Below are 26,239 nucleotides of genomic sequence, written 5' to 3' on the forward strand. Positions count from 1 at the left end.
ACAGCCAATAGCACTAACTGCCAAGGAAATGCAGTGAAAGAGGGAATGGCTTGCGTCGTTTGCAAATATTTGCGAACAGCCTTAGTTACGTGCCAATCACGTCTCAAAAGGCGTGAAGGAACGAAGAATAGTAACGGTAACCGCGGCAGCGTTACGAGGAAGCTGCAAGCAAGTGCACGAAAAAACCAGCGACTTGTATCAAAGCTTCAGAAGCTCGAGCTGAACCTGAAAAAAATGAAACGTGAGTGTGCTGGAACAGCTGAGGAAGTACTCGCTGAAAAAAATAAGCTCTTTGGCTCCAAAGCAGCAGCTCGCTGCCAGGCAGTGTTTTGAGGCAGCCAGAAGGAAGAGTCCACGGGGCATCAAATATGACAAAGACTGGATGCTGGAATGCATTCTTCTCAAAATGAGAAGCCCGAAGTTCTATCAATATCTGTGGCGGCAGAAAATCCTGGCTCTGGCAAGTGAAACAACCCTACGCAAGTACACTGCCCAGTACAGGAGCGGCTACGGGTTTAATGAAAAGATGCTGGATGTTTTGAAAAAGAAAGTTGCTCAACTGGACGTGTTCCACCGACACGGTGGAATAATCATAGATGAGATGAAGCTGGCTGAACATCTGTCAGTGACAACAGGTGGAAAGGTTGAAGGCTATGCTGACTTGGGACCATATACACCAGAAAAAGAAAAAAAGATTACCTTGAAATCATGGCCTCGTTGTAATGTTCGTGCCACTTATTGGCAACTGGTCTCAAGTTATTGGTGTTTTTGGGAGCAATCAGAATGTGAAAGGTAACCTGTTGGCCAAAATTGTGCCCGAGTTCACAGTTCTGACAAAAAGAGCGGGTGTCTTTGTGGACTACATGACGTGCGACGCAGCATTCTGAACAGGAAAATATGGCGCATGTTCAACATTCGAGAAACATCGAGAGAAATGGTCTGTAAGAAGAGACATCCTGTCGACAGCGGATGTTTTTTGCATTTTTTTTTTTTTCGCTTTTCCACACCTGGTCAAAAATGTCCGAAACCGGCTCCTCGTCACAAATTTTGACACCCCTGAGGGTTCCGTTTCCATGCAGTTTGCTCGAGAGGCTTTCAAGCTCGACAGTAATGCTGTCATAATGAAGGCAATGCCAGGAATAACAAGCGTGCATATCAGCCGCAACCATTTTGAAAAAATGCGGACAAGTTATGCTTTCCAACTGTTTGGCCATGGTCATTTGCGAGCATTCCTTCTGTACCGGACTCAGCTGGAGAGCAGCTGCGGTAATACTGAAGCCACGGAAAAGTTCTTCATGAGAATGAAGTCCCTGATTGGTGTAATGACTGCAAGGTACGCAGCAGAAGAACTGAGACATACCTCTGCAGGTGTTGAGAAAATAGAGGAGATGCTTAGTTTCTTGGACATCTGGGAGCAGCATGCTCATAAGAAGCATTTCCTCAGTGAGTCAACAGCGGAGGGCTTAAGAGTTACCCTGACAAGTACTCTTGAGCTCCTTCGCTATTTTCACGAACAAGTTGGCTATAGCTACTTGTTGACGTCCCGGCTCTTAGTCAGGATAAAGTGGAGAACTGCTTCGGGATTGTTAGGCTATCATCTGGCTGCAACTCTCACCCGACGCCGCAACAGTTCGTGCTCACCGTTCTCTGTCTGTCTTTTCATAACTTGGCTCGCAGTGTTGCAGGTGGGAATGCGGACAGCGATGTCATCAGTTCTCTTCTTGACACTAGGGACAAGGAGGAAACCGCAAAGCAACAGGTGATTGACACAGTGAAGCTTTGCACAGAAGAGAAAGCGGGACCTTCGGGATCATGTGACAGTGCTGAAGCAGTGGAACATGATTACCCTGTGCAGCGAAGTGACTCTAGTATAATTTATTATATCTCTGGCTACGTGGCAAAATAATGTGTGCTTCCAAGCAAGTGCTCTGTTTGTATCGACAGCCCATTACTTCCAGCGGAACAAGGGCGCCGCTTGCAAGCTGCAGCACTTGTGCAGCACAGTGATCAAGGAGGCTTGCTCTACCCCTCGCTTGAACTGTTTCGTTTTATACCGAAGCTAGAGGACATTTTCACAAGTTGTTTCAGTGCCCGAAAAATGCACCGTGAAAGTGTGACGGACATCTTGCACATGATACATTGCGCTGCTCCCTTGAAGGTGGGATGCAGAGTGCATGCAGAAAGTTTGACTCCTCGCGTAGTCAGCTTTAATGTAACCACACGGCTGCATTTTTTGTCAAGGGCTTGAACAAGTCCAATATGCTGTCAAAGCGAAAGGCAGCGGAACACCTCAAGCTGAGCTGGCTTAATTAGCTACATTTGTGCAGCCCTTGCAGCCATGTATTGCAAGCACGTGCTCTCCTTGTGTTATTCTGAATATGATGAAAAGCATGTGGAATATAATTTGTCAAGCACTGGGCGCGGTTCCGCACTTTCTTTTTCTTGTTGGCGTCGCATTTTAAATCTTGCTTACCGCGAGTACTAAAAAATTACCGTGCTTTCGCGCGTATGAAATAACGTGCAAATTAAATCAACCAATTCTTTTGCATCTGTTTCAAATGGCAAACACTATAATCTATTCTTCTCGAAAATCGCAGATTTGGACCCACAATGAACCTCTGCTTCGCGAAATTTCGTACTCTTGAAATATTCTTACCCGTGTTAACGAAATGTTGAGGTCGCGAAAAATAATCGACTGGCTTTCGTCTGCTTCGAGTTTTGTTTACAATGAGAAGTCCAAAATCGTAGGGTCAGTTCAATAAAAGTCGACGCTGATAAGTTTGTCTGAAAAAAGAATTTAAATAAATGGCAAGCCAACAGTTGAATTACGTGGAAACAGCGTTGGTATGTAACCAAACAAGCCTTCCATTCTGGTGTGCCGCGTACGCTGCAGAAACGAGCTCTCAAGAGTGGTCGATGGCAGTGCCGCCACTGCAGGAGACACCGCGCGCGTCAGGTGGAGAGGCGCGGTCGTGCCACTGGAAAGTATTCTAGTACACTGTAGCGTAATGGTCGCGTCCGGCGTTGTAACGCAATTAGCGAAGAAACAGCTCAACCGTGTGACGCGGTTCCGTAAAAAAAAATGCGCTGATAAGCGCAGCCGGCATAACATGTTCCAGCTAGCGTTCTAAACGCGCGCGCCCAAAACCACAACAGGAAGCGTGGTTCAGCTATTACTGCCGGCGGCTTGGAGCACTAAAGTCGATTCGGCCGCTGGGCTCTGTGGCAGTGTCCGCTCTTGTAGACTTTCTTCATGCTACGGCATCCGCACGGCTGTGCCGTAAAAAGCAGCCGCCGGAGAAGAATGCCCCCCTCCTCCCTCGCATCGCCCCCGTGCCTCGCGCGCGACAGGAGAAGGCGCGCTACCGGCGCGCCTTCCTCGCTCGCACACGCGAGGTTGAGCTGCGTTCTCTAAAATCCCTTAAACTTCGTGAAGTAGCGACACTCTCATCATCTACCTTCACTCCTCCTCGTTTCTCCTCTCTTTCACGCTCCCTCTTCGACCATGGCGCCGCCTACACCGCTCGAGCGTAGCAACGACGTTAGCATGCGCTCCTCGCCACTCCGTAGACGCTTCTCGAGCGAAAATTGCGCTGAAGCACGGTGCGAGGGCCCGCGTGATGCTATTAGGCCAATAGCGACACGGCGTCGGCCTCGGCCAGTGCGCGCTAGGAGGAGGCGGCATTCTTCAAAGCGTGCCGCTACATTACGAAGTTTAGGGGTTTTAGCGTTCGCCGGTTCACCCTCGCACGCTTTCACTCGCACATACAGCATACGGCGCGCAGCGGCGATTTTATCGTCCTTGGATTTGATGCGGAACCTCACGCCGACGGCGACGCCGATGCTCAAACGCACCTTGAATGTCCATGCGCTTTCTATCGCAATAAAATTATTTTATTTATGCGTGACTTCCATATTTACGTTCAGCCACAGCGCACATATCTGCAACTCTGAGTCTTCGACTCTCCTTCAGTGATAGTTGAGGCTTCACATGTTTTAATTATGCGGAAGTGCAAAATTACTTATCGAGAAAGTGGTCAGGCAAGGAGACACAGTCTCTCCAATGATATTAACTGCATGCTCAGAAGAAATATTGAAGTTGTCACAGTGGGATGGATTAGGAGCAACCTTCAATGGCGAATATTTCAACAACCTTCAGCTTGCCGATGTCATTTGTCCTGTTCAACAACGCTGAGCACACATTGTAACAAGCGATTGAGGACCTTAACTGACAAAGTGCAAGAGTAGTTTGAAGATTACTTTGCAAAAGACAAAGATAATATTGAATAATCTGTCAAGCGAACAAGAAATTCTTATCGGCAGTGAGCCTCTAGAGGTTGTGCAGAATTAAGTTTATCTGGGCGCTTACCCAGAGGGAGTCTTGATAATGAGAAGGAAACTTACAGAAGAATGAAAATGGGTCGGAGCGCATACGGCCGGCATTTCCAAATCATTACTGAGAGCTCATCGCGGATGTTGAAATAGATAGTCTACAATCATTCTATATTGTTCAAGTACTATCATACGGGGCAGAAACTTGGAGGTTAACAATGACATTTGAGAATAAGTTGAGGACAACTCAAAGAAGCGATGGAACGAGTACGGAGTACTGCACTTGCGCACGCTTGCGCGTGACTAACGCGTGGACACGACGTATCTGTCCTTGACGCTGGGGCGCTCTGCCCGTTGCACCTGTCGCAGAGCGTGTGCTCCGACCGTAATCGTTAATATCGCAAACACTGTTCAACAACAAGACCACCACCTAGGTGCCACGGTCACTCAGGTAGACGTCGAGAGGTAGCTGTAAAAGTGCTCTGTCTATGAATTTCCGCGCAACACAATCATGTCTTCTCGAGTATTCGTACTACAAGTCCGAAGCTATGATGTCTGCGGCTTGTGTGTAAGTCGTACTTTACGCATTTTCTGATGCAACTTACTTTTAAACTTTAATTTAGTTCAATAAGGCAATAGCGCTTGGCTGAGGACCTAGAAGAATCAGGATGTATGCTGTACTTCCGCACCGTGCGTGCGTGCTTGCGGGACGTACGTCGCCTGTGGTGGCGGTGCTTGTGTACCGTCGTCTAACATCGGTTGTGCTTGTCTAACGTCCACACCAGCTTCGCTATGCATCAACGTTCGAAGGGTAGAATGGAGACGGATTTTTTTTAGTTAGTTGCGACCACAAAAATCCAAGAGGCCATGATGTCGAGGAAAACATAGGGTTAATTAGCTGTGGTTGAAATTGTAATATAGATATGTTATGTGGTCGTATATATTGTGAGCATTTATATTACGGACGTCGCCTTTCTCATCTGTACATAAGCATCATCATCGCTTCGGGTATTCATCTTCGGCACGATAGCTCATGTTGTTAGAATGATGATGACGATACAGTTTTATTAAAAGAGGGAGGGCTTATCGGCGTGATAAGTGTAATGAAGTCAGGGAATGGGGAGATGAAGACAGGGCCAGCAACCGAGGAATGCTTCCCCGAATGGTTACACCAATCGGAGAATGCCCCATCTCGCAGCAAAGGCGAACAGTGCTCGCTGAACGTTTTCGGCCTTCGCTGAGGGACGGATCCAATCCTCGAAGGTGGTCACGTGCCCCTGGTATTTTCGCGGGATCTCTGAATAATTTGGGCACTCCTGCAACAAGTGCCTCATAGTTGGCGCAGCTGCCGTCTCGCATGCTGCGCAACCTGTTTGTGTGGGTGGTAGCTCTTCCACCGTGTTGTCAGGAAGACGTCTTGTGCACGCCAGCGTGCAAGTGCATCCGGCGTAAGCGCAATGTCAGTACGGGTCTTGTGCACGAGTACTTAACAAGCGCGCGATAAGCCTGCAAGCAGCGGATCTCCTTCGGCGTATGTTGCCAGTGTTGACGGAGTTCTCGTAGTGTCACGCCCACAGCTGCGTGAGCCGCTTCGTTCCCTGTTACGCCGCAGAGGCCGAGGACCCACCCCACCCGAGTTTCGATGGCAGCCATGGCAGCCTCCTGCTTGCCTGTGCCAGCTTTCTTGCGATGGAGTCAGTGTGGGTGGGCGCGTAATACGCGCGCCGCCGCCTGACTGGCTGTCGGTATATATTGTCATTTCTGAGGCACCTGGGGATTTTTCGAGGGCTTCATGCAGCGCGCCACGGACAGCCAAGTTCGATGGTGAGTACGTGTGGTGGTTCCTGATTGCCAAACAATTTGGGATGATGCTTGCGCTTCACCTTTAAGAGTGGAACGCGATAGCATTCAAAGATCCCTCACTGCTTCTCACGCTTCCCAGCAATTCCAGCTTATTTAACCCTAATGTGCTTCCTGTAAACGCTGGTGGCGAACGCTATGCACGAAGGCGAGAGTAAAGTTTCGTTCGTTCTCTGTCCTCGCTTCACCGTTGGAACTTGAAGCTTCTCGGACGATGATCGGCAGTTGATCAAACGCAGGCGGGAAGCGATGAGGTCAGATGTACAAGAAATATTTATAGTTGAACCTTTCTATATACATGGCAGGTAAAACAAATACATTACAAACTTGAACAATTGAGAAACAAAGTCTCACTCTTCGACTGTCTCAATGACTGTTAGAGCCCAGACTTGTTTTAACGTACATAGTACGGAGCCTCACTGATCTATCAGCAATCCTGATTTCAGCCAAGTCTGAGGGACAGCATGTCGTCCCGATTTTTATAGCCCAAATGTACAAAGAAAAAAAACGCGGTAGGGCCGTTGGCCCGTCCTACAGGTTCAGTTGCCAATCAGAGTCAACCGTTTGTTAAGCCACAACCCACAGGGATGGGCTTACTCTTAAAAATAAACATATTGAAAAACAAAGCTCTTTTCCTTCTTCTCCAAAACTCCGTTGCCCTCTCGTTTCTACGTAGTTAGTGACGGGCTCAGCAAAACACGCCAAGCCCGAACAAGTTATCGCTAGACCGCCTCAAATCCCAACGGCGTCTAGGCCGCAAATGTCTCGGAAGCAGGGGCATCGACACCACGTAGTGCCGCTGTACTCAAAGTTTGGTGGGAGACGGATGGCCCTCCTTGTCCTTCAAAGTTATTGTCTACAAGACAAAGTTCTCCGAGTGCGCGTTTACAAGACGCCGCCGTCCGAATGCACTCTTCACGTGTGCACCGCATCCCTACAGCGTGCACTGCTGTAAGCTGGCCTTCGACACCACACAGGCAGTCGCACCCAACAACAAGGCTGGCGATTGCGTTCCGGACGCGCGGCATGGGGTCAAGGTTGCTAAGCCCTTCTTAACCTCGGCGGCGCCTCCAACTAGTCAGGTACTCGGGCGCCAGAGCCACAATAACGTATACAGCGGTCCCTTTCAAGGCTGGTCTGTGTGGACTTGTGTGACCGTCGGCGGACTGCCAACACCCTGCGCACAATACCGACCTCCCGGAATCGGCACTCGCCCTCCTGGCGCCTGCCGCGACGCGTCACCCAACACCGCGTGGTCCGTGACCCCACATAATACAGAAACGGTTGCCCCGCTGACATGGGTGGGGGGGGGGAGTGAACCCCCTCTCTATACACACAGCACGTGGCCGATTCGTGACACTTCAGAACACGAACAATCACAGCGACCTTACAGCGAGCTTCCCGGTTCTTCTTTTTTGATGGTGCTGCAGGAACCGAGTGGTCACGCCGCTCCTAAAACAGACCTTAAACGGCAGCTGGAAATGGGGTTTGTGTTCGAGTTTCCGCGTAACAGAATTCTATTTTCTCGTATATTAAACTAACAATCCGACACTATCACATCTGTAGTTTCTGTATAAGTCGTATTTTACGAATTACCTGACGCGTCTTACTTTAATAAAATAATTAATTCAACAACGCCTAGCGCGGAGGGCCTGCGTAGTTCGGGATGTGTGGTACGGGATTATTTTCTCGGCCGCGGACGCCGACGCGGACGCCGGATTTTTTGCGACACGGGGTCCTTAACGTTGTCGCGTTAAAGATACTACTCGTGGACACACGTGGTTCCAGCATCGAAGCGGTGTTTTCCAACTGCGGCTCGCATGCCATCGCGCGTCATGCGGAAGGCAGCGTCCACGTAAAAGGGAGTGGCACAAGAGCTGACTGGGCTCTCCATATGCCGATTTGTGTAGCACCTCCTGTCTCTAGGTGGCGGCGCGGGTCCATGCGCTTCGACAGAGGTCGCGAGTAGACTAGTTGCGAATGTGTCTCCCACGGTGGCGTGGTGCGGGCTCCAACTCCGAGTCCGGGGCTTCGCCAAGAGAGCAGCCCTGGTGAGTTGAGTGGTGTCGGAGCTGGTCTACATAGCGTCGATGTTTTGTAATGTGTTGTAGAGGCTGCAACTGCGCATAGCGTCGCTGATCATCCAGTAGTGCGTGGCACGGCAGCCCGGTGATATCATCTTGACGGGTGAGGTGGGTCTTCACCGCAAGAATCAGGAAACGATGGCAAAGCTGGGCATCGCGATGATGAAAAAAAGTAGAAAAGGTTGTATTCACTTCATTGGTAGAGGGTAGTGACTCATCCGAGTCTCGAGCAGTTCTGATTAACACGGGAGCCAGGACGGCCTTAAATAACCCCTTACGGTCTGGTGGTCGTCGCTGTCTTCTTGGGGAGTCTGTGGAAGTATTAGGGCTTTTATTAGGTTCTGCTGTCGGCGAGCTCCTGCGCTTCGAATTTTCTTTCCTTCGTCTTTCCCTTTGTGTCAGCTCGGGCAATAACAGGGGCGACGCTGTTTCGGAGAGGAGAACAATTATGTCGACATGGGGACGCCCGCTTGAACGCTTCTCAAACTTCTCACACAGCTACCACCCAATAACCAATTGACTGACAGAGACATTTCATCGCAGGCTCAGTGATATGGTACCCATGTATATCCAACTTGACCACTGTAACTGGCATACCATTCTCCGCTTCCTAACATTTGCCTGCAACACCGCTGTCCAGTGAACCACAGGCTACTTTTTGTATTTCATGGTCCACGGCCGACGTGCAACCTCTACAGTCGACTTTTCTTTCTATTTCCGGTCTTGTAAAAGCTTAACCATGGCGTCGCATCTTCATCTCCCTCATGTAATGTCTCAAGAAGTGATCTTTGAGGAAATAAATAAATAAATAAATACATTTTTGACCAGTTTGTGTCCCGTATTGATCAATATCGCCAATATGCTCGCATAAACACTGAGGTGAGCCAAGAAGGTCGTATAAATCATTATGATGCCACTCACGGTGTCGTTTTCTACCACTCTGGCGACCATGTACTGCTTTTGACCTTTGTGTGAATGCCTGGTTTACGTGAAAAGCTTCAGTCTCGGTACATCGGCCCTTACAATGTAATAGGCCAGACCTCCCCAGCGAACTACCGCGTTACACCTGTTCTTCCACCGACTGACCGACGCTGCCGCGGGGAAGAGATCAAGCATGTTTCCCTCCTCAAGCCATTCCATCGGCATTCCACGTTGGCTTAATTTGCGGCCAGGCTGACCGCTTCCGTCTAAGGGGCCGATTTGCGTGAAGATTTATACTACGGACGCCATTTTCCTCACTTGGACGTTATGACCATCGCGTCGCATCTTCATCTTCCGCGCGTTAGGTCATGGTTTCAAAATGAAGCGTCGGTTCAACCGTTGCTGCTTGATATACAAACATATCAAGAGGAATCTAAAGCTTCTTCTTAAAGGGGTCCTGAACCACCCATTAGGTTTGGTGAAAAAACGCAGTACACAGATAGAATACGCTGCTCTGAAGATCTCAGCCATGTTATTGCAGTCGTACGCGCTGCGTGGAGCTCACAAGCGGATCGCGAAGTCACCTTTCTCTCAAACGCTCTCCTTTCAACAGAAGGCCCGGTCCTCACTCTCTTCTACACGCAATATCTCGCCATTCCCGTAGACAGCTGCTATTGGCCGATAGCTGACATCAAGCTGTGGTCGGCTACATGGCGTAGATGCCGCTACCGCCGCGAGGTGCCGCCACGAGTCCACTGGCTGAGCGCACTGCGTCTCGCTGAGGTCAACCGCGTTTCGCTTCTGTTTAGCGCGCCGTAGGCACTAAATAAGTCGTGGCGTCTACGTTTAAGATTCAAAATGAAATTGCAACTGCGCGCCACGGTGGCATTTCTCGTGCACGGCGCGTGGAGCTCGCAAGCGGAGCGCGAAGTTACCGAAGTTACAGAAGCCCGCATGCTCCTCAGTCTTATCTGAACGCTTTACTTCGTAATGAAGCATATTCCCATACCCGGCTGCTATTGGTCAACAGCTGATTTCAATCAAGAAGAGTGTTTGGACCAGTGCGCTTCTTCATACTGCTAACGTGTATATCAATTGACGCAGGTAATAAACAGGCAGTGGTAAGCGAAGAAGCTGATTATCATCTGCTCACGCTCCGCAGCGGGACTGAACTTTGCCCAGACTGCTTATTGGTGTCGTATCCGCCGAGTCTTGCTAACTTTGATTAGTTTTGAACACTCAAATAGTCTCGAAGCTTGCGAAACATTAAGGTCAGACCACACGTACGCTTGCCACCGCGCGTTGACTCCTGGCCGCTCCCGGCTAGACGCCTAGGAAGGCTTCGCTACATATTGAGCTATTGACAGGGCTTCAAAATGCGAAAGTTGGATGTAGCTACTATCCGTCGCTCAAGCTGGTGCTGGACAAAGCCAGTACGCACCGAGTAGCATGGCCGTAGGGGAGCACATGAGCGCGAGCCCGCCCTCATGACCTGTCGTACGCAAAGCAAACGCTTCGCATGCGCGCTACATTTTCCTGTAGCTGCGCTCTGTTATGCATGGTCCTCGAGATCAGTCGCCATCTGAACTCGGAGGCCATGTGCTATGAGCGCAGACACACCGGCCGTCGGGGTATCTACGCTACTGCGGCTCACTAATGACAACCGCGTCTGGGGCGTCGTAGGCGCCAACATTTGGGAGCCCTGCATGTAGGCTCCGTAGCCAACATAGTAAATAGCGGCATATACCCGAACATACAAAATCAAATTTGAACTGCGGGTCACCTTAACGTACATTATAGACGGAGCGTTGTGGGCACGCCCCGGTCCGGCGTAGCCTTTGCAGTGCAAGGCATTTACGAAGGAGCGGGATCACCACGAAGGGGATCACAGGTGGCCTTTTATTGCTAAACTATCCGCGTATGCTGAACGCAGCGAAGTACTTTTTGTCAGAAAGTATTTCTGAAATAATCTAATTTAACTTGAAGTGCATTTTCTCGACATCGATAAAAAAATTGTTCGAGGCCCTTTTAACGTCTTGTCTCTGAAGATGATGTGCAAAACAGCGACAACTCGCCCTCACCTGGAAGCATTTATACACGGCTTTGCGTCGGTGGCTGCCGCCCACTTGCTGTAATTGCCCAGCTTCGAAACTGACGGCTTGTAGTCGATCACCCCGTCGTCGCTGTCCTCGATGAATGCGATCACAAGGACCGCGCCAACCACGCACAAGGTAGTCACCGCAGCGAGACCTAGCAGGCACAGCACCGTCCTGCGATCGCTGTCGGATGCAAGATACGGGGAACGTCAATGATCGGGCATGCAGGTAACGCCTGCACACTAGAGTTTTAAAATATGGGCCCCAATATTTTGGGGCCCCAAAGAACTTTGCGGGTGTTAGCGTTGGGGCACGCAGGAGAGAAGAGTTTTAGAATAGGGTTTTGCGTTTGCGGATAGCGTCTTGCGCTGACAGCGCCACTACGGCGTCAAAGAAAAACTATTAAAATAATTAAATAATATTACCGTTTTATGATAGGAATATTAATTTTGACTTGAGTGTATTGGCGTTTAATTACAATTTAGAGGTTATTCTTCAAGCAGCAAACAATTAGTAGCGCTTAGTATTGAGCAACAAAACCAACTTTACGTGCCTTCACCAGCCAAGCTTAGCCGTGTTAGGTCTACGAGCCGTAAAATCAACAATCAAATTCGGAATCAGCGGCATCTAATGAATCAATCTTCATAACACACGCTAGTTGAGAGAAAGCGATAACCGCAGTCACTTCTCCTAGCTTGCGTACTTCACGCGTTCCCGCGAATCAAACCCAGTTTGGTGCTAGGTTAGAGCCGTCGCTTCGATGGGTGCCGCCATGTTTGTTGACGCAAAGCTTCTGGGGCCGCTATTAGGGCTCCCGCTAAATCGGTGAAATAGCGTTCCCAACGCAAAGCCCAAACGCAGTTTGCGTCTCGCGCATGCGCAGTGGCTTCGAGGTATTTCTTTGGTGCCCCAAAACGTTAAACGTTTGGGGCCCCTATTCTAAATCTCTCTACTGTGCTCAGGCGAGTCACTTGCGCATGGTGGGGATGTGAAAGAGAAAAATTGTCAGACACTCGAGAGTAATCCTAAACTACAAAAGACACTTAATTATACGGGTTTCTCATCAAGAAAGATTCGTAGCATGAAAAAAAAAATGCGTCCCGGTCCCCGGATCAAACCCCTCGAGACCAACCGCTTTCTGGCGTGGTCGTTCTATATAAAGGGTGTTTCAGCGAACACTTTAAATTTATTTTTTAATTGCCTAGTCAAGCACAATTATAGTCCGTGAGCTGGACTACTCGAAGAGGCAAACATTATTGCACAAACAATTGAAATGCATAGTCGTCTAAATAACAAAAAATACATAATTAAAGTTTTCTTAAGTAGTCGTTTACGCATTTCAATTCTTTGTGCAAGTAATGTCCGCCTCTCCAAGGAGAACAGCTCATGGACTAGAATTGTGTTGCCTGTCACATTGAATTAAAGAAAATTTTTTTTTTTGAAAGAGTTCGCTGAAATTCCCGGTACTATCTGAGCTAATCAGGAGGCTGGCAGATTATAGTGCGAGGCCGAATGGATCGAAAACTCGAAGCAAACGCAGCAATGTGCTAGTCTTCTGGTTAGCTCAGATGATAGTACGACTGCCCCGGAAAAGAGTTGGTCCCGGGTCCGATACCCGAACCCGCACCACTTTTTTTTTTCAACTTTGAAGCTTTCTTTCAGGGAAATACGCACGGGTTTCATTTGTGGGAATGGTGCTACAGCCGGGTGGATGACCATTTCTCTCTTTCACCAACCTCCCATAACCTTGCATGATTCAGCATAACTGATTTGCCATGGTGGCGACTGCGCAAATAACGAAAAAGTGGAGGCAGAGTACTTCAGTAAAAATTTTAGAAGCGCCCTAAGATTTCTGACGATCGCCGACTCGGCTGCCTGTCTCTTTCAAATTATTTGCCTCAATATATCGCGAATTGGAAACACGTGTGGATTTGCAGTCAAATTTCGCGTTATGGAGTAACGTAATCCCCAGTGAACTTTATTTTTCTAGGGCAAGTCGATCTGTCACCTCATCATAAGGAGCATGGATTTTGCGAAGCGTCTTATTACCTAATGTCCTTGGTGGACGCGTCTCTGAGCCTTTCCAATTTCTATGCAAGGAATCGGATATAAAGATGTTATAATTCTTATTAGGCATGCATGTTGACCACGGCCCACGATAGCTGAAAGGTGTGAATGCGCTTATTAAAAAAAAAGGCGCTGTCGCGTTCAATATTTCTTGTGTGTAAATCAGCTAAATGCGATTCAGCTTAATTACGCGAGGAATTGCATGCGCTCATACATTTTTTGCACTCACCCTTGCAATACTATGTTGATTCTAATGATGACACCATATGCTCGTCGTCTTTTACATGTCGTTTTACCTCAAAGACAAGTTTAGCCGTTTTACGGGACTCATATGTAGCAGACACACGCGCTGACTAAGACTGCATGCGTTACCTGTTTGTTATAAGAGTAAATTTCACGTCATCATCATCATCATCAGCCTAGTTACGCCCACTGCAGGGCAAAGGCCTCTCCCATACTTCTCCAACTACCCCGGTCATGTACTAATTGTGGCCATGTTGTCCCTGCAAACGTCTTAATGTCATCTGCCCACCTAACTTTCTGCCGCCCCCTGCTACGCTTCCCTTCCCTTGGAATCCAGTCCGTAGCTCTTAGTGACCATCGGTTATCTTCCCTCCTCATTACATGTCCGGCCCATGCCCATTTCTTTTTCTTGATTTCAACTAAGATGTCGTTTACCCGCGTTTGTTGCCTCACCCAATCTGCTCTTTTCTTATCCCTTAACGTTACACCCATCATTCTTCTTTCCATAGCTCGTTGCGTCGTCCTCAATTTCAGCAGAACCCTTTTCGTAAGCCTCCAGGTTTCTGCCCCATATGTGAGTACTGGTAACACACAGCTGTTGTACACTTTCCTTTTGAGGGATAGTGGCAACCTACTGTTCATGATTTGAGAATGCCTGCCAAACGCACCCCAACCCATTCTTATTCTTCTGGTTATTTCAGTCTCATGATCCGGATCCGTGGTCACTACCTGCCCTAAGTAGATGTATTCCCTTACCACTTCCAGTGTTTCGCTACCTATCGTAAACTGCTGTTCTCTTCCGAGACTGTTAAACAGTACTTTAGTTTTCTGCAGATTAATTTTCAGACCCACCCTTCTGCTTTGCCTCTCCAGGTCAGTGAGCATGTATTGCAATTGGTCTCCTGAGTTACTAAGCAAGGCAATATCATCAGCGAATCGCAAGTTGCTAAGGTATTCTCCATCAACTTTTATCCCCAATTCTTCCCACTCCAGGCCTCTGAATACCTCCTGTAAACATGCTGTGAATAGCATTGGAGATATCGTATCTCCCTGTCTGACGCCTTTCTTTATATGGATTTTGTTGCTTTCTTTGTGGAGGACTACGGTGGCTGTGGAGCCGCTATAGATATCTTCCAGTATTTTTACATATGGCTCATCTACACCCTGATTCCGTAATGCCTCCATGACTGCTGAGGTTTCGACTGAATCAAACGCTTTCTCGTAATCAATGAAAGCTATATATAAGGGTTGGTTATATTCTGCACATTTCTCTATCACTTGATTGATAGTGTGAATATGGTCTATTGTTGAGTAGCCTTTACGGAATCCTGCCTGGTCCTTTGGTTGACAGAAGTCTAAGGTGTTCCTGATTCTATTTGCGATTACCTTAGTAAATACTTTGTAGGCAACGGACAGTAAGCTGATCGGTCTATAATTTTTCAAGTCTTTGGCGTCCCCTTTCTTATGGATTAGGATTATTTTAGCGTTCTTCCAAGATTCCGGTACGCTCGAGGTTATGAGGCATTGCGTATACAGGGTGGCCAGTTTCTCTAGAACAATCTGACCACCGTCCTTCAACAAAACTGCTGTTACCTGATCCTCCCCAGCTGCCTTCCCCCTTTGCATAGCTCCTAAGGCTTTCTTTACTTCTTCGGGCGTTACCTGTGGGATTTCGAATTCCTCTAGGCTATTCTCTCTTCCACTATCGTCGTGGGTGCCACTGGTACTGTATAAATCTCTATAGAACTCCTCAGCCACTTGAACTATCTCATCCATATTAGTAACGATATTGACGGCTTTGTCTCTTAACGCACACATCTGATTCTTGCCTATTCCTAGTTTCTTCTTCACTGTTTTAAGGCTTCCTCCGTTCCTGAGAGCCTGTTCAATTCTATCCATATTATAGTTCCTGATGTCCGCTGTCTTACGCTTGTTGATTAACTTAGAAAGTTCTGCCAGTTCTATTCTAGCTGTAGGATTAGAGGCTTTCATACATTGGCGTTTCTTGATCAGATCTTTCGTCTCCTGCGATAGCTTACTGGTTTCATGTCTAACGGCGTTACCACCGACTTCTATTGCGCACTCCTTAATGATGCCCATGAGATTGTCGTTCATTGCTTCAACACTAAGGTCCTCTTCCTGAGTTAAAGCCGAATACCTGTTCTGTAGTTTGATCCGGAATTCCTCTAGTTTCCCTCTTACCGCTAACTCATTGATTGGCTTCTTGTGTACCAGTTTCTTTCGTTCCCTCCTCAAGTCTAGGCTAATTCGAGTTCTTACCATCCTGTGGTCACTGCAGCGTACCTTGCCGAGCACGTCTACATCTTGAATGATGCCAGGGTTCGCGCAGAGTATGAAGTCGATTTCATTTCTAGTCTCACCATTCGGGCTCCTCCACGTCCACTTTCGGCTAACCCGCTTGCGGAAAAAGGTATTCATTATACGCATATTATTCTGTTCTGCAAACTCTACTAATAATTCTCCTCTGCTATTCCTAGAGCCTATGCCATATTCCCCCACTGACTTGTCTCCAGCCTGCTTCTTGCCTACCCTGGCATTGAAGTCGCCCGTCAGTATAGTGTATTTTGTCTTGACTTTACCCATCGCCGATTCTACGTCTTCATAAAAGCTTTCGACTTCCTGGTCATCATGACTAGATGTAGGAGCGTAGACCTGTACAACCTTCATTTTGTACCTCTTATTAAGTTTCACAACAAGACATGCCACCCTCTCGTTAATGCTATAGAATTCCTGTATGTTACCAGCTATTTCCTTATTAATCAGGAATCCGACTCCCAGTTCTCGTCTCTCCGCTAAGCCCCGGTAACACAGTACATACCCGCTTTTTAGCACTGTATATGCTTCTTTTGTCCTCCTAACCTCACTGAGCCCTATTATATCCCATTTACTACCCTCTAATTCCTCCAATAACACTGCTAGACTCGCCTCACTAGATAGCGTTCTAACGTTAAACGTTGCCAGGTTCAGATTCCAATGGCGGCCTGTCCGGAGCCAGGTATTCTTAGCACCCTCTGCAGCGTCACAGATCTGACCGCCGCCGTGGTCAGTTGCTTCGCGGCTGCTGGGGACTGAGGGCCGGGGTTCGATTGTTGTATTCATATAGGAGGTTGTGGCCAAGTACTGCACCAGGGTGGCCAATCCTGCTCTGGTGAGAGAGTGCGTTGCCGGTTCAAGTCACCGGGATCAGGCCGCACTCCAGGCCTGTTTGTGCATATTTCTCAACACACGGTTCTTTTTTTTTGTATTTTCCGGTGGAGAATAGCGCGGCACCGGGATTTGGATCACGGTCCTCTTGCACTGGAGACGGATACTCTACCGTCCCCGTAGGAGTTAAATTAAAAATTAATTTATGGGGTTTTACGTGACAAAACCACTTTCTGATTATGCACGCCGTAGTGGAGGACTCCGAAAATTTCGACCACCTGGGGTTCTTTAACGTGCACCTAATTCTAAGTACACGGGTGTTTTCGCATTTCGCCCCCATCGAAATGCGGCCGCCGTGGTCGGGGTCCGATCCCGCGACCTCGTGCTCAGCAGTCTAACACCATAACCACTGAGCAACCACGGCGGGTCGCGCAGGAGTTGTACGCCTCATTTAACCTACAGTGGTGCCCTATTTGGTCAGTCAAGGTGGACCAATCTGAGCTCGGTTATACCGCATGGATGGCACTCGGCTAGAGAACCTGGTATTTATGACCTGCACATGTGAGTGTGAGGTCATACATATTTGAAGATATATATGTTGCTTTCTTTTTTTTTTTTTTAGGAGGGTTCCCGTACAGTGATAAAATAAAGGAAAAGACATTAAAAGAAAGAAAAAAAAGAAAGAAAAAGGGGCGAAAAAAAAAAGGAACATAACAGGTAATTTGAACTCGTGACCCTTCGATGTTGCCCGGAAAGATAGCTCAGTCGGTTGGTTCGTCAGGCCCCAGGCTACTTTTAAGCGCCACAGCTCCTGCTCCGAGCCTCACACTTACGTGGAAAGAGACTCATGTTGTCCGCGATTGTCGGTTGTAGTTGAGAGAGCCAGTTTAAGGCAGGCGAAGAAGGAAGGAAAAGAAGGTCTCTGAAGCAAAATTGCAGCGCCGTGGTTTTAAAGCGCACACGTGGTAGAGAAACGGAAGGCTATATAAGCGTACGTGGCCATGGTACGAACCCGACAAACTGCCTTAAAATATTTAGACTTGAGGGAAAGCTTCGTTAACAAACTATAACACGGCAATCAGCACTCGTATACGACGAGAGAAATTATTGAGACGTGGAAAACTCCCTTGAAATAAATAAGGTTTGTGAGACAAATTCTTCTGAGTATTGAACCTCTTAAAAGATGAGGGGAAATTTGCGCTCATCGAGAGGGCATCGTCTGTACGTATGGTCTATTCCGAGTGGTTGGAAGGCATACTTTCTAGGAAAAATGGCCGCTCGAGGAGAAGAGCGAACTCGAGCGGCTTTAGAGGCTATGAAAACTGCCTTAAAATATTTAGACTTGAGGGAAAGCTTCGTTAACAAACTATAACACGGCAATCAGCACTCGAATACGACGAGAGAAATTACTGAGACGTGGAAAATTCCCTTGAAAAAAAAATCTGGTTTGCGAGACAAATGCTTGTATGTATTGAACCTCTTAAAAGATGAGGGGGGAAATATGCGCTCACCGAGAGGGCATCGTCAGCACGAGACATCCACAAGGCAGCTTACAGAAATGTGGAGAGCTTCGCCGCCGGAACGAAGCCTCCCCTCTCCGCCGGCCAAGAGGGGGAAACGCGCTTTCCGATCGCTCAAGGTTGCGCGGACAAAGCATAACTCTAGCGTCTAGGAAAAGCTTAACCAGGTGCGATGGCGGCACGCATAGCGTGGGAAGCTAGCCGCCAGAATAACTATACCAAGGACTGCTGCTGACGAGGGCGAAATACCTTTGTGTAATTATAATAACCCTAATAGGACTACTTTCGAAAAAAAAAGGAAACGGCCCAGAGGGCTATACTACGAGAGCTATGACTGATAGTTTTCTATATATATATATATATATATATATATATATATATATATATATATATATATATATATATATATATTCATCTCATCTATGGGATCGCATGCGCGCGCTGTTGCTTTGTCTCTGCGTGTAGTATAGTTAAGGGAGCCAGTTTAAGGGAGGAGAAGAAGAAAGAAAAGAAAAGCAAAAACTGCAGCGCCGTCGTTTTAAAGCGCACCCGTGGTAGAGAAACGGAATGCGATATAAGCGTGCGTAGCCATGATACGCACACGACAAACTGCCTTAAAATATTTAGACTTGAGGGAAAGCTTCGGTAACAAACGATAGCACAGCAATCAGCACTCGAATATAATTATAACCCTAATACTAATTGTAAATATTCATCTCATCTATGGGATCTAATGCGCGCGCTGTTGCTTTGTCTCTGCGTGTAGTAGTTGAGAGAGCCAGTTTAAGGGAGGCGAAGAAGGAAGGAAAAGAAGGTCTCTGAAGCAAAATTGCAGCGCCGTGGTTTTAAAGCGCACACGTGGTAGAGAAACGGAAGGCTATATAAGCGTACGTGGCCATGGTACGAACCCGACAAACTGCCTTAAAAATTTTAGACTTGAGGGAAAGCTTCGTTAACAAACTATAACACGGCAATCAGCACTCGAATACGACGAGAGAAATTATTGAGACGTGGAAAACTCCCTTGAAATAAATAAGGTTTGTGAGACAAATGCTTCTAAGTATTGAACCTCTTAAAAGATGAGGGGAAATTTGCGCTCACCGAGAGGGCATCGTCCGTACGTATGGTCTATTCCGAGTGGTTGGAAGGCATACTTTCTAGGAAAAATGGCCGCTCGAGGAGAAGAGCGAACTCGAGCGGCTTTAGAGGCTAGGAAAACTGCCTTAAAATATTTAGACTTGAGGGAAAGCTTCGTTAACAAACTATAACACGGCAATCAGCACTCGAATACGACGAGAGAAATTACTGAGACGTGGAAAATTCCCTTGAAAAAAAAAATCTGGTTTGCGAGACAAATGCTTGTATGTATTGAACCTCTTAAAAGATGAGGGGGGGAAATATGCGCTCACCGAGAGGGCATCGTCAGCACGAGACATCCACAAGGCAGCTTACAGAGATGTGGAGAGCTTCGCGGCCGGATCTAAATGTGAGACTTCTGCAGCGCCGTGTTTGGATTTAAAGAAAAAAAGAATGTGTTTCTTTTGTTGTTGTTTTTGCACACCTCGTCATACTGCAAGAGCTGTCAGCGCGTCGTGTGGCATTGATTTCAAAATTTAAGCCTGATAACACCCGCGAACATGTATCTTCCTATCAGCAGCATCGAGGAACAAGCAGCAAGAATAATAGAGTGCCGATGTCAATTGCGTTTGGTCGGCCGGGTTCCTGCGGAGTGTTGGCCTGACTTGTGGTTTGTTGGCTTCTCGGCAGCGTGGTGGAGCCACAGCAGTGGCGCAACTCGTGCTCCCGAAAGGAAGCCTATACCTTAACTCTAGTTTATGAGTTGACGGAACTTTGGCGCTGTGGAAGCGGCAAGGTGGACGTTTCAGCCAGCATGGTAATGAGCGGTAGTACATGGATTTGCATAAAATTTCGTCCGTGTGGCCTCAAACGGCTTCGTAAGCCTGTCGTTTTCAACAAAGTATGCGTATTAAATAAACGTGCAAAGATATGCAAGCATAAACTTGTTTCGCCACATGTTGGCCACTGCAGAAAGCCACTGGTCCGGGAGTGTTGCCGCTTGTTGACCAATCCTGCGACGTGCGGCAGCCCTTACTGAAACGCTGCTTTCTGCAGCGGCCGGTAGACGGCGAAAGAAGTTTATGCTTGCGATAACGCGACAGCAGCTCGCATGCCAATACGCGAAGACAAATTTAGACTGATTTGTTAAAGACCAAGCAAATAAATGTGCCAAGGTTTACACTGAACGACGTGGACTCCAAAATGCTATCCTTCTGCAAATTTTCAGCAAGAGCAGTACAGCGATAAGCGTAAAACCTGTTTTTTTTTCTCTTCTTGAATGCGCTAAGCGAAATACGCAATATACCCTGTAATAGATATTGCAATAAAACGCGAGAAATGTCTCTACACGCTGGCTTGCGCGCGGGAAATGCCTACTACATTCTATTCCGCCTGATAAGTGGATTTCGCATCTAGGCGCTTGTCTTCGTTCGACGGACTTTTAAAACTTTCATTGCGTCGTCTATCATGTGTCCCCTTGTTTTTCGTGTGTGCGTCTAAATGCAATGTAAAAGAAAACTTTCAGTAAACACTACTTATATTTCAATACAATAAAGAAACAAAAATTGCGTCCGCAGTCAAATTGTTAGACATCGGACTGCTGTGCTAGGGTTCCTCGGTTCGAATCGTACCTCCGGACAATTTTATTTACGCTTATTTATTAAACATAATGTAGAGATGTACCACATATATACCATTATACTAGTAACATCTGAGCGGCCAGTGCTTCCAGTAATATAGCGGCGCAGATTTTCAGACTGCTCAGTCTCCGGGATCGGCCCACAGTAAGGGGCTAAAGACATACCCGAAACGAAAGAGTGGTGGTGGTGACTCGCTAGGAAATGCTTCGTCTATAAAACTGCGTTTACCTTTCGCATTTTGCCACGCCTATAGCGAAAGCGCGGCTCTCATTTTATTTAGTCGTCAAGCGCCGAAGATTATTTGCTTCTGCATGATTGCGTTAACAGTGATTATAGAGTGTTTCAGTGTTCTGATACAGGGACTATGACGTCCCCGACTATGACAATAATTTTGATACAGCGCTGCACTGTACGAAATAAGATGGACGGAACCGTCCGCCGGCGCCTCCTCGATTTACATTTGTGTTACACTTACTGCGTCCATGTTATGCATATTTCATACATGCAAAACATCAGCTGCCCAGACGTGCAATTAAATAAAATGTCAATTTATGAACGCTTTTAGGGGATTTTTCTTTGGCACTTGCAGGCTTATATAGGGTGAACTTGTACCCTGAAAGAAAGTCAAGCGACAATTTCAGCGGAGAGCACAGTGGTTGGTCGTCAAAATCTTGGGTCGAAGTCACAGTTTTTCGGTCGTATGTTCGTAGACGTTAGTCGGCCACCTTACCTAATATGTCTAGCATCAGCATGGACTGGAATGTGCTTTTTCGAACAATTTTAGCGTAAGAGATTTCTGTGAATATCGGTACTGATCTACGAGTCAAGTATTTCGGCTAGTTATACGTGACTCGTCATATTTTCCAGCGTGATCGCTGGCGCTCGTGAATTTTCCAGAATGCGGAACACGATTCGCGTCGCGCGTGTAATCTGATTAGAACCGAAGTCTTTCGCTATGCAGCCGGCGACAGCTATAGGGAAATTTTGAATAGAGTGTGCTGTAGTATGTAGTATAGTAAAGTGTGCTACTGTGCATATGTGTTGGGCTCGTTTTGTGCCGAGCGTTAATTTTGTAGCAATGGTAAGAGGGTGAACAACAGTCGCTGGCAAAGAAGTTAAACGTAGGCGTGACTTTGCCAACGGCCCATAAAAGGAACGTAAAGCTGTCGCAACTAATACAGCAAAGGAACGCACGCAGAGCAACCAGCGGTCGATGAAATCCATTGATTGTTCGACGAGTGTCTTATAATACTCAATACAGCATTCTCCAATGTGCTAACTTCGATTGTTTATATCCTAAGCTTCCCGATTTCCCGATTGAGCCCTGTGCATAATGCCTTCAATGGTAGATTTTCAATGAGTGCTGAGTAAGTAACGCTAAATGTGGCTTGTACTCATGCTTTCCACGGCGCGTCGCGTAGTGGTGACCTCGTTCTCCCGGAAGGGAGTGACGACGAAGTTGCTGTCAGCTCAGCCCTGCTTTGAAAGTGGCACGCAATAAGCGACGATTGGCATCACAATAGTGATAGTCATTGCACCGATGTTGTTGCCTAGGAGTCCAAAATTAGCCTTACGGAACGAGAACAATTGGGAATGGCTACCTTGGACGTAATGCGTGGAGCAGATAAACATTAGGTGTATTAGGCTATAGGAGACCGAGCACGAAGGCATGAGAAACGCAGTTCTGGATCTCAGAGAATTGTAGATGGTGTCAGAAGGTTAGAAAATTTACAGCAATAGAATGTAGCTAGCGCAAGAAATAATGGGTAACAGCAGGCTGCTAGAAGAGAAGTTTGCTCAGCAGTGGTCCTAAAATAAACTGACGGTGAAGATGACTTCGTCGAAGAATAGGTACCGCATTCAAGAAAGCCCTTATCGAGGATATTATGTAAGAGTGAATTCCAGTCAATCATGATGCTTACCATATTATTAGAGAAGCGAACCAGCCAATGGCCAAGAACACTTACGAACGAAAAGCTATGTGAATTCAGCCCCGGAACAAAACGACATGGTGCTATAGGTATGACTGTTTTCAAGTTTTAAGCAAATGAATGATCAGTAAACGGAAAATCTCTAGTTATTATACAACAGGCACGTACCTAGGCGGGGCCCGGCGCCCCCCCCTCCCCCCAAATTTAAGAGGCATACCCCTCCCATCCCCGCCCACGCCACCACACCGCACACACATTCCTCTATCAATCTATCAATCTATTCGTCGGTCCACATTTTCCTGCCTTTTACAGCGAACGCTGTATATGACTAACCTCCCGTAGTTTCCTCGGCGTCCGTCAAAAGAAAAAAATCATCACGTGGGCCGATCGTCGTGGTAGTGCGTAAAGGGTCCAAGCTCAATGGCACATACCCCTGTGGGCTCGGGAACTTGTAACGCGCCCTTCAAAAACTTCGGGATATTCCCACGTATGGGGAGTGCTTAAAGGGGCCCTGAAACGATTGTGACGATCTTGTACAAACGTATTGAGTCGTTAGAGTAGATCCTTCTGATCAATAATTGACGCATCTAAATGCTCCGCGTAAAGCGTGTAATTTATTATAAGGTTATAAAAATGTACATGTCTGCAGATCGCAGCACACTGCTCGGCGGAAATTTCAGCCGCCCCTACCCATATGACGTAAATCACCCAATTGACGTCAGTAGGGCGAGCTATCCGATTGGCTTCCCAGGGCACGTCATTGATAATTTTTCCACCTTTATGGTGAACAAATGATGTTCGTAATAGTTGGAATGTTAGTTAATTTGTTTCTATAAAAAGAAAATAACAGAAAGAGAATGCACAAGAACAATTTCTCACTACACGTAAGCGCTTCCTACGCACAGCAAGTGTCACTTGCTTCTGTTGCGTGCTCCTTATTGACGAGAGCTTCGCGGTTAGTGTCGACCTGTCCTTTCGTGAGCTCGTGAATCGCCTTTGTTGCGTTGTGGGTTGCAAGCGTAGTGACTGGCAATATTTCAAGCTGCGACATCGTGTCCCTCTGCAAAGCAGCACACGAGCGGAGTGGCTGCAGGGCATCTGACCGTCGCTATCCGATCGGCACCAGAATTTGCCCGTTCGCAGCCGTCCCTTTACAACGGAGGATTACTACCGCAATTTCGTTTCGCTGGTCTGGTATTCGGGTAACCGCCTGGCCGCTTGACCTTGCCGTTTCACGGGATGAGCAGAAGCTCAAACGTGAATTATCTGCACGGTACAGCCACCTGGTTGCACAGAGCTCAACGAAACGCAGTAGCAGTAACGAAGTGCATTCTTCTTTGCTGCTGGTGTATATATTTCGCAGGAGCGTAATCGTTAACATGCTGTTTTTTGTAAATTATTGAAATGTTTTACACTTGGTTAGAGCGATATTAGCCCTTTGTTTGGCTGGTTAAGCTCTGCGCGAACAGGTGGATGGACCGTGCAGACCGATCAGGCCGCTCACGTAAGTCTACGCTAAAGTTGCTTCATCAGCTCGAGTTTATGCCTCCACCGTTCCGCCGAAATGCCCAGCTCGCCTGTGCTTACTGGAATACCAGACACGTTCGGCGCTGCGACAGAATGTTCGCAACGCATGCTGCTTCGATAGCTCTCGCTTGCGGTCGACTGCCAAGCAGCTGCCGGCGAGGTTGGAGAGGCTTCGCGCGCTCGCTCCTAGAGAACCGGAAGTAGATGACACGACGTGCCATAGTGACGCAGAGCCAGTGAAGGCGGAGCTTCGCCCCGATCACTGGGCGAACGAGTTGAGGAGAAAATGCATGGCTATGGAGGAGGGTAACTTGTAATCGTCCGTAGTTCTCTTAATATGAGACGGTTCACACAAATTGTGGTGCGAATGATTAACATTAGCTGTACCCTACCCGTCTGCAAAATTTGTCTGACCGCTTCATGGGCCCTTTAACACCTGCTTCACCTCAGCCGCGGTTCGGCCAGGAGTTGCACTACCGTTGGGAACGGCCCACGTATGGGGAGTGCTTAACGCCTGCCTCACCTCTGCCGTAGGTCGGCCCGGCATTGCACTACCTTCGGGCCGACCCGCGGCGGAGGTGAAGCATTTAGCTTTTCGTTTGAGACATTTGACTGTCGTCAGCTGTCGCTGCCATTGCATGTTCACAGAATGGAATCATTGTCATTTTTATTTCCCTCTTTTTGGATGGCGGTACTTATCGGCATCTCCTGGGGTGTCAAAGCCAGTTTTCTGGTCGATTCGATGAAGGTGCGATTAACCTGAGATCAGTTCAGTAGTCACCATCTATTCAACGATCACGCGCATCGCTGTTGCTTCGTTAGTTCAGCCTTCTTTGTTTAGACTGATCCAGGAACCAGGAAAGGGATTTGGTTCGCAGTCAGCTGGTCTATATGCTCGACGAGTTTCGGCCGGAGAAAACGCCAGTTGCGTTTAACTTTTCCTTTTGCGTCATTATTACCTCGAGTGACGGCTCGCCGCGACGCTGGCATATCTTCGGAACCATATACCCGCGATATGGGTTACATAAGGTGGAAAACAAAATAATGCGAAACAGCGTCTTTCATCAGACCCCGCTGTAACCGTTAAACCCATGAGAAATATGACTGTCACCCGTTAGCTCATGTGACTTTTCCCTAACTGTACAGCACAGCAATTTTCCCTCAAAATTGGCAACTGGAAACAAGCGTCGCAAGAAGTTGAGAAATTAAGCGATCTACTAAGAGAAAGAGCCAAGGAAACAGCCAAACGGAAAGTAAAAACGAAATGCAATAAATTTAACTGTTGTTTGTGAAAATATTTTTGGATCAACATCTCTTTATTTAAAAAGTGAGCAGAGCAAAGGCGGCCGGAAGTGGAGAAGGATTCCTTGTGTCTTGAATTACGCTTCTACAGCTTTCACACGAGCCGCCTCACGTAGTCACTACTCTGCTGTGCTTATGTGGATGTTTTTCTAACCGGCCGCGATGGGCGCAGTACGTCTAGAAGCGCAGCGTCCTGCGCTCTACACAGTTGTACGGGACTGGTGACCATGCTTCGTTACGCAGCTTCCGGTACGACAACACGAGCCGGTTCTTAAATTGGTAGAGCAGTAAACTAGGGATCCAAAAGAACTGTGATTGTTCCGCAAATATATATATATATATATATATATATATATATATATATATATTATTGCAGGAAGAAAGCAGGCCCACGAGTGTAAAATAATGTATATTTACAACTGAGGTTAATGGCGTGCAGACAACTGCCAGACTTCATCTTCCTCTAGTCCAATC

General features: G+C 47.5%; 1 protein-coding gene across 1 annotated transcript in view; it reads right to left on the reverse strand.

Annotated features, from left to right (window-relative positions):
* Positions 1 to 26,239, reverse strand: part of LOC126540967 (scoloptoxin SSD14-like) — a 142,974-nt gene that overhangs the window by 111,223 nt on the left and 5,512 nt on the right. Inside the window, exon 2 of the mRNA XM_072286171.1 lies at positions 11,279 to 11,476. Coding sequence (XP_072142272.1) covers positions 11,279 to 11,476 — 198 coding nt within the window. The remainder of the gene's footprint in view (positions 1 to 11,278; positions 11,477 to 26,239) is intronic.

Source organism: Dermacentor andersoni, chromosome 2 (genome assembly GCF_023375885.2).
Source record: "Dermacentor andersoni chromosome 2, qqDerAnde1_hic_scaffold, whole genome shotgun sequence".
NCBI classification, from domain to species: Eukaryota; Metazoa; Arthropoda; class Arachnida; order Ixodida; family Ixodidae; genus Dermacentor; species Dermacentor andersoni.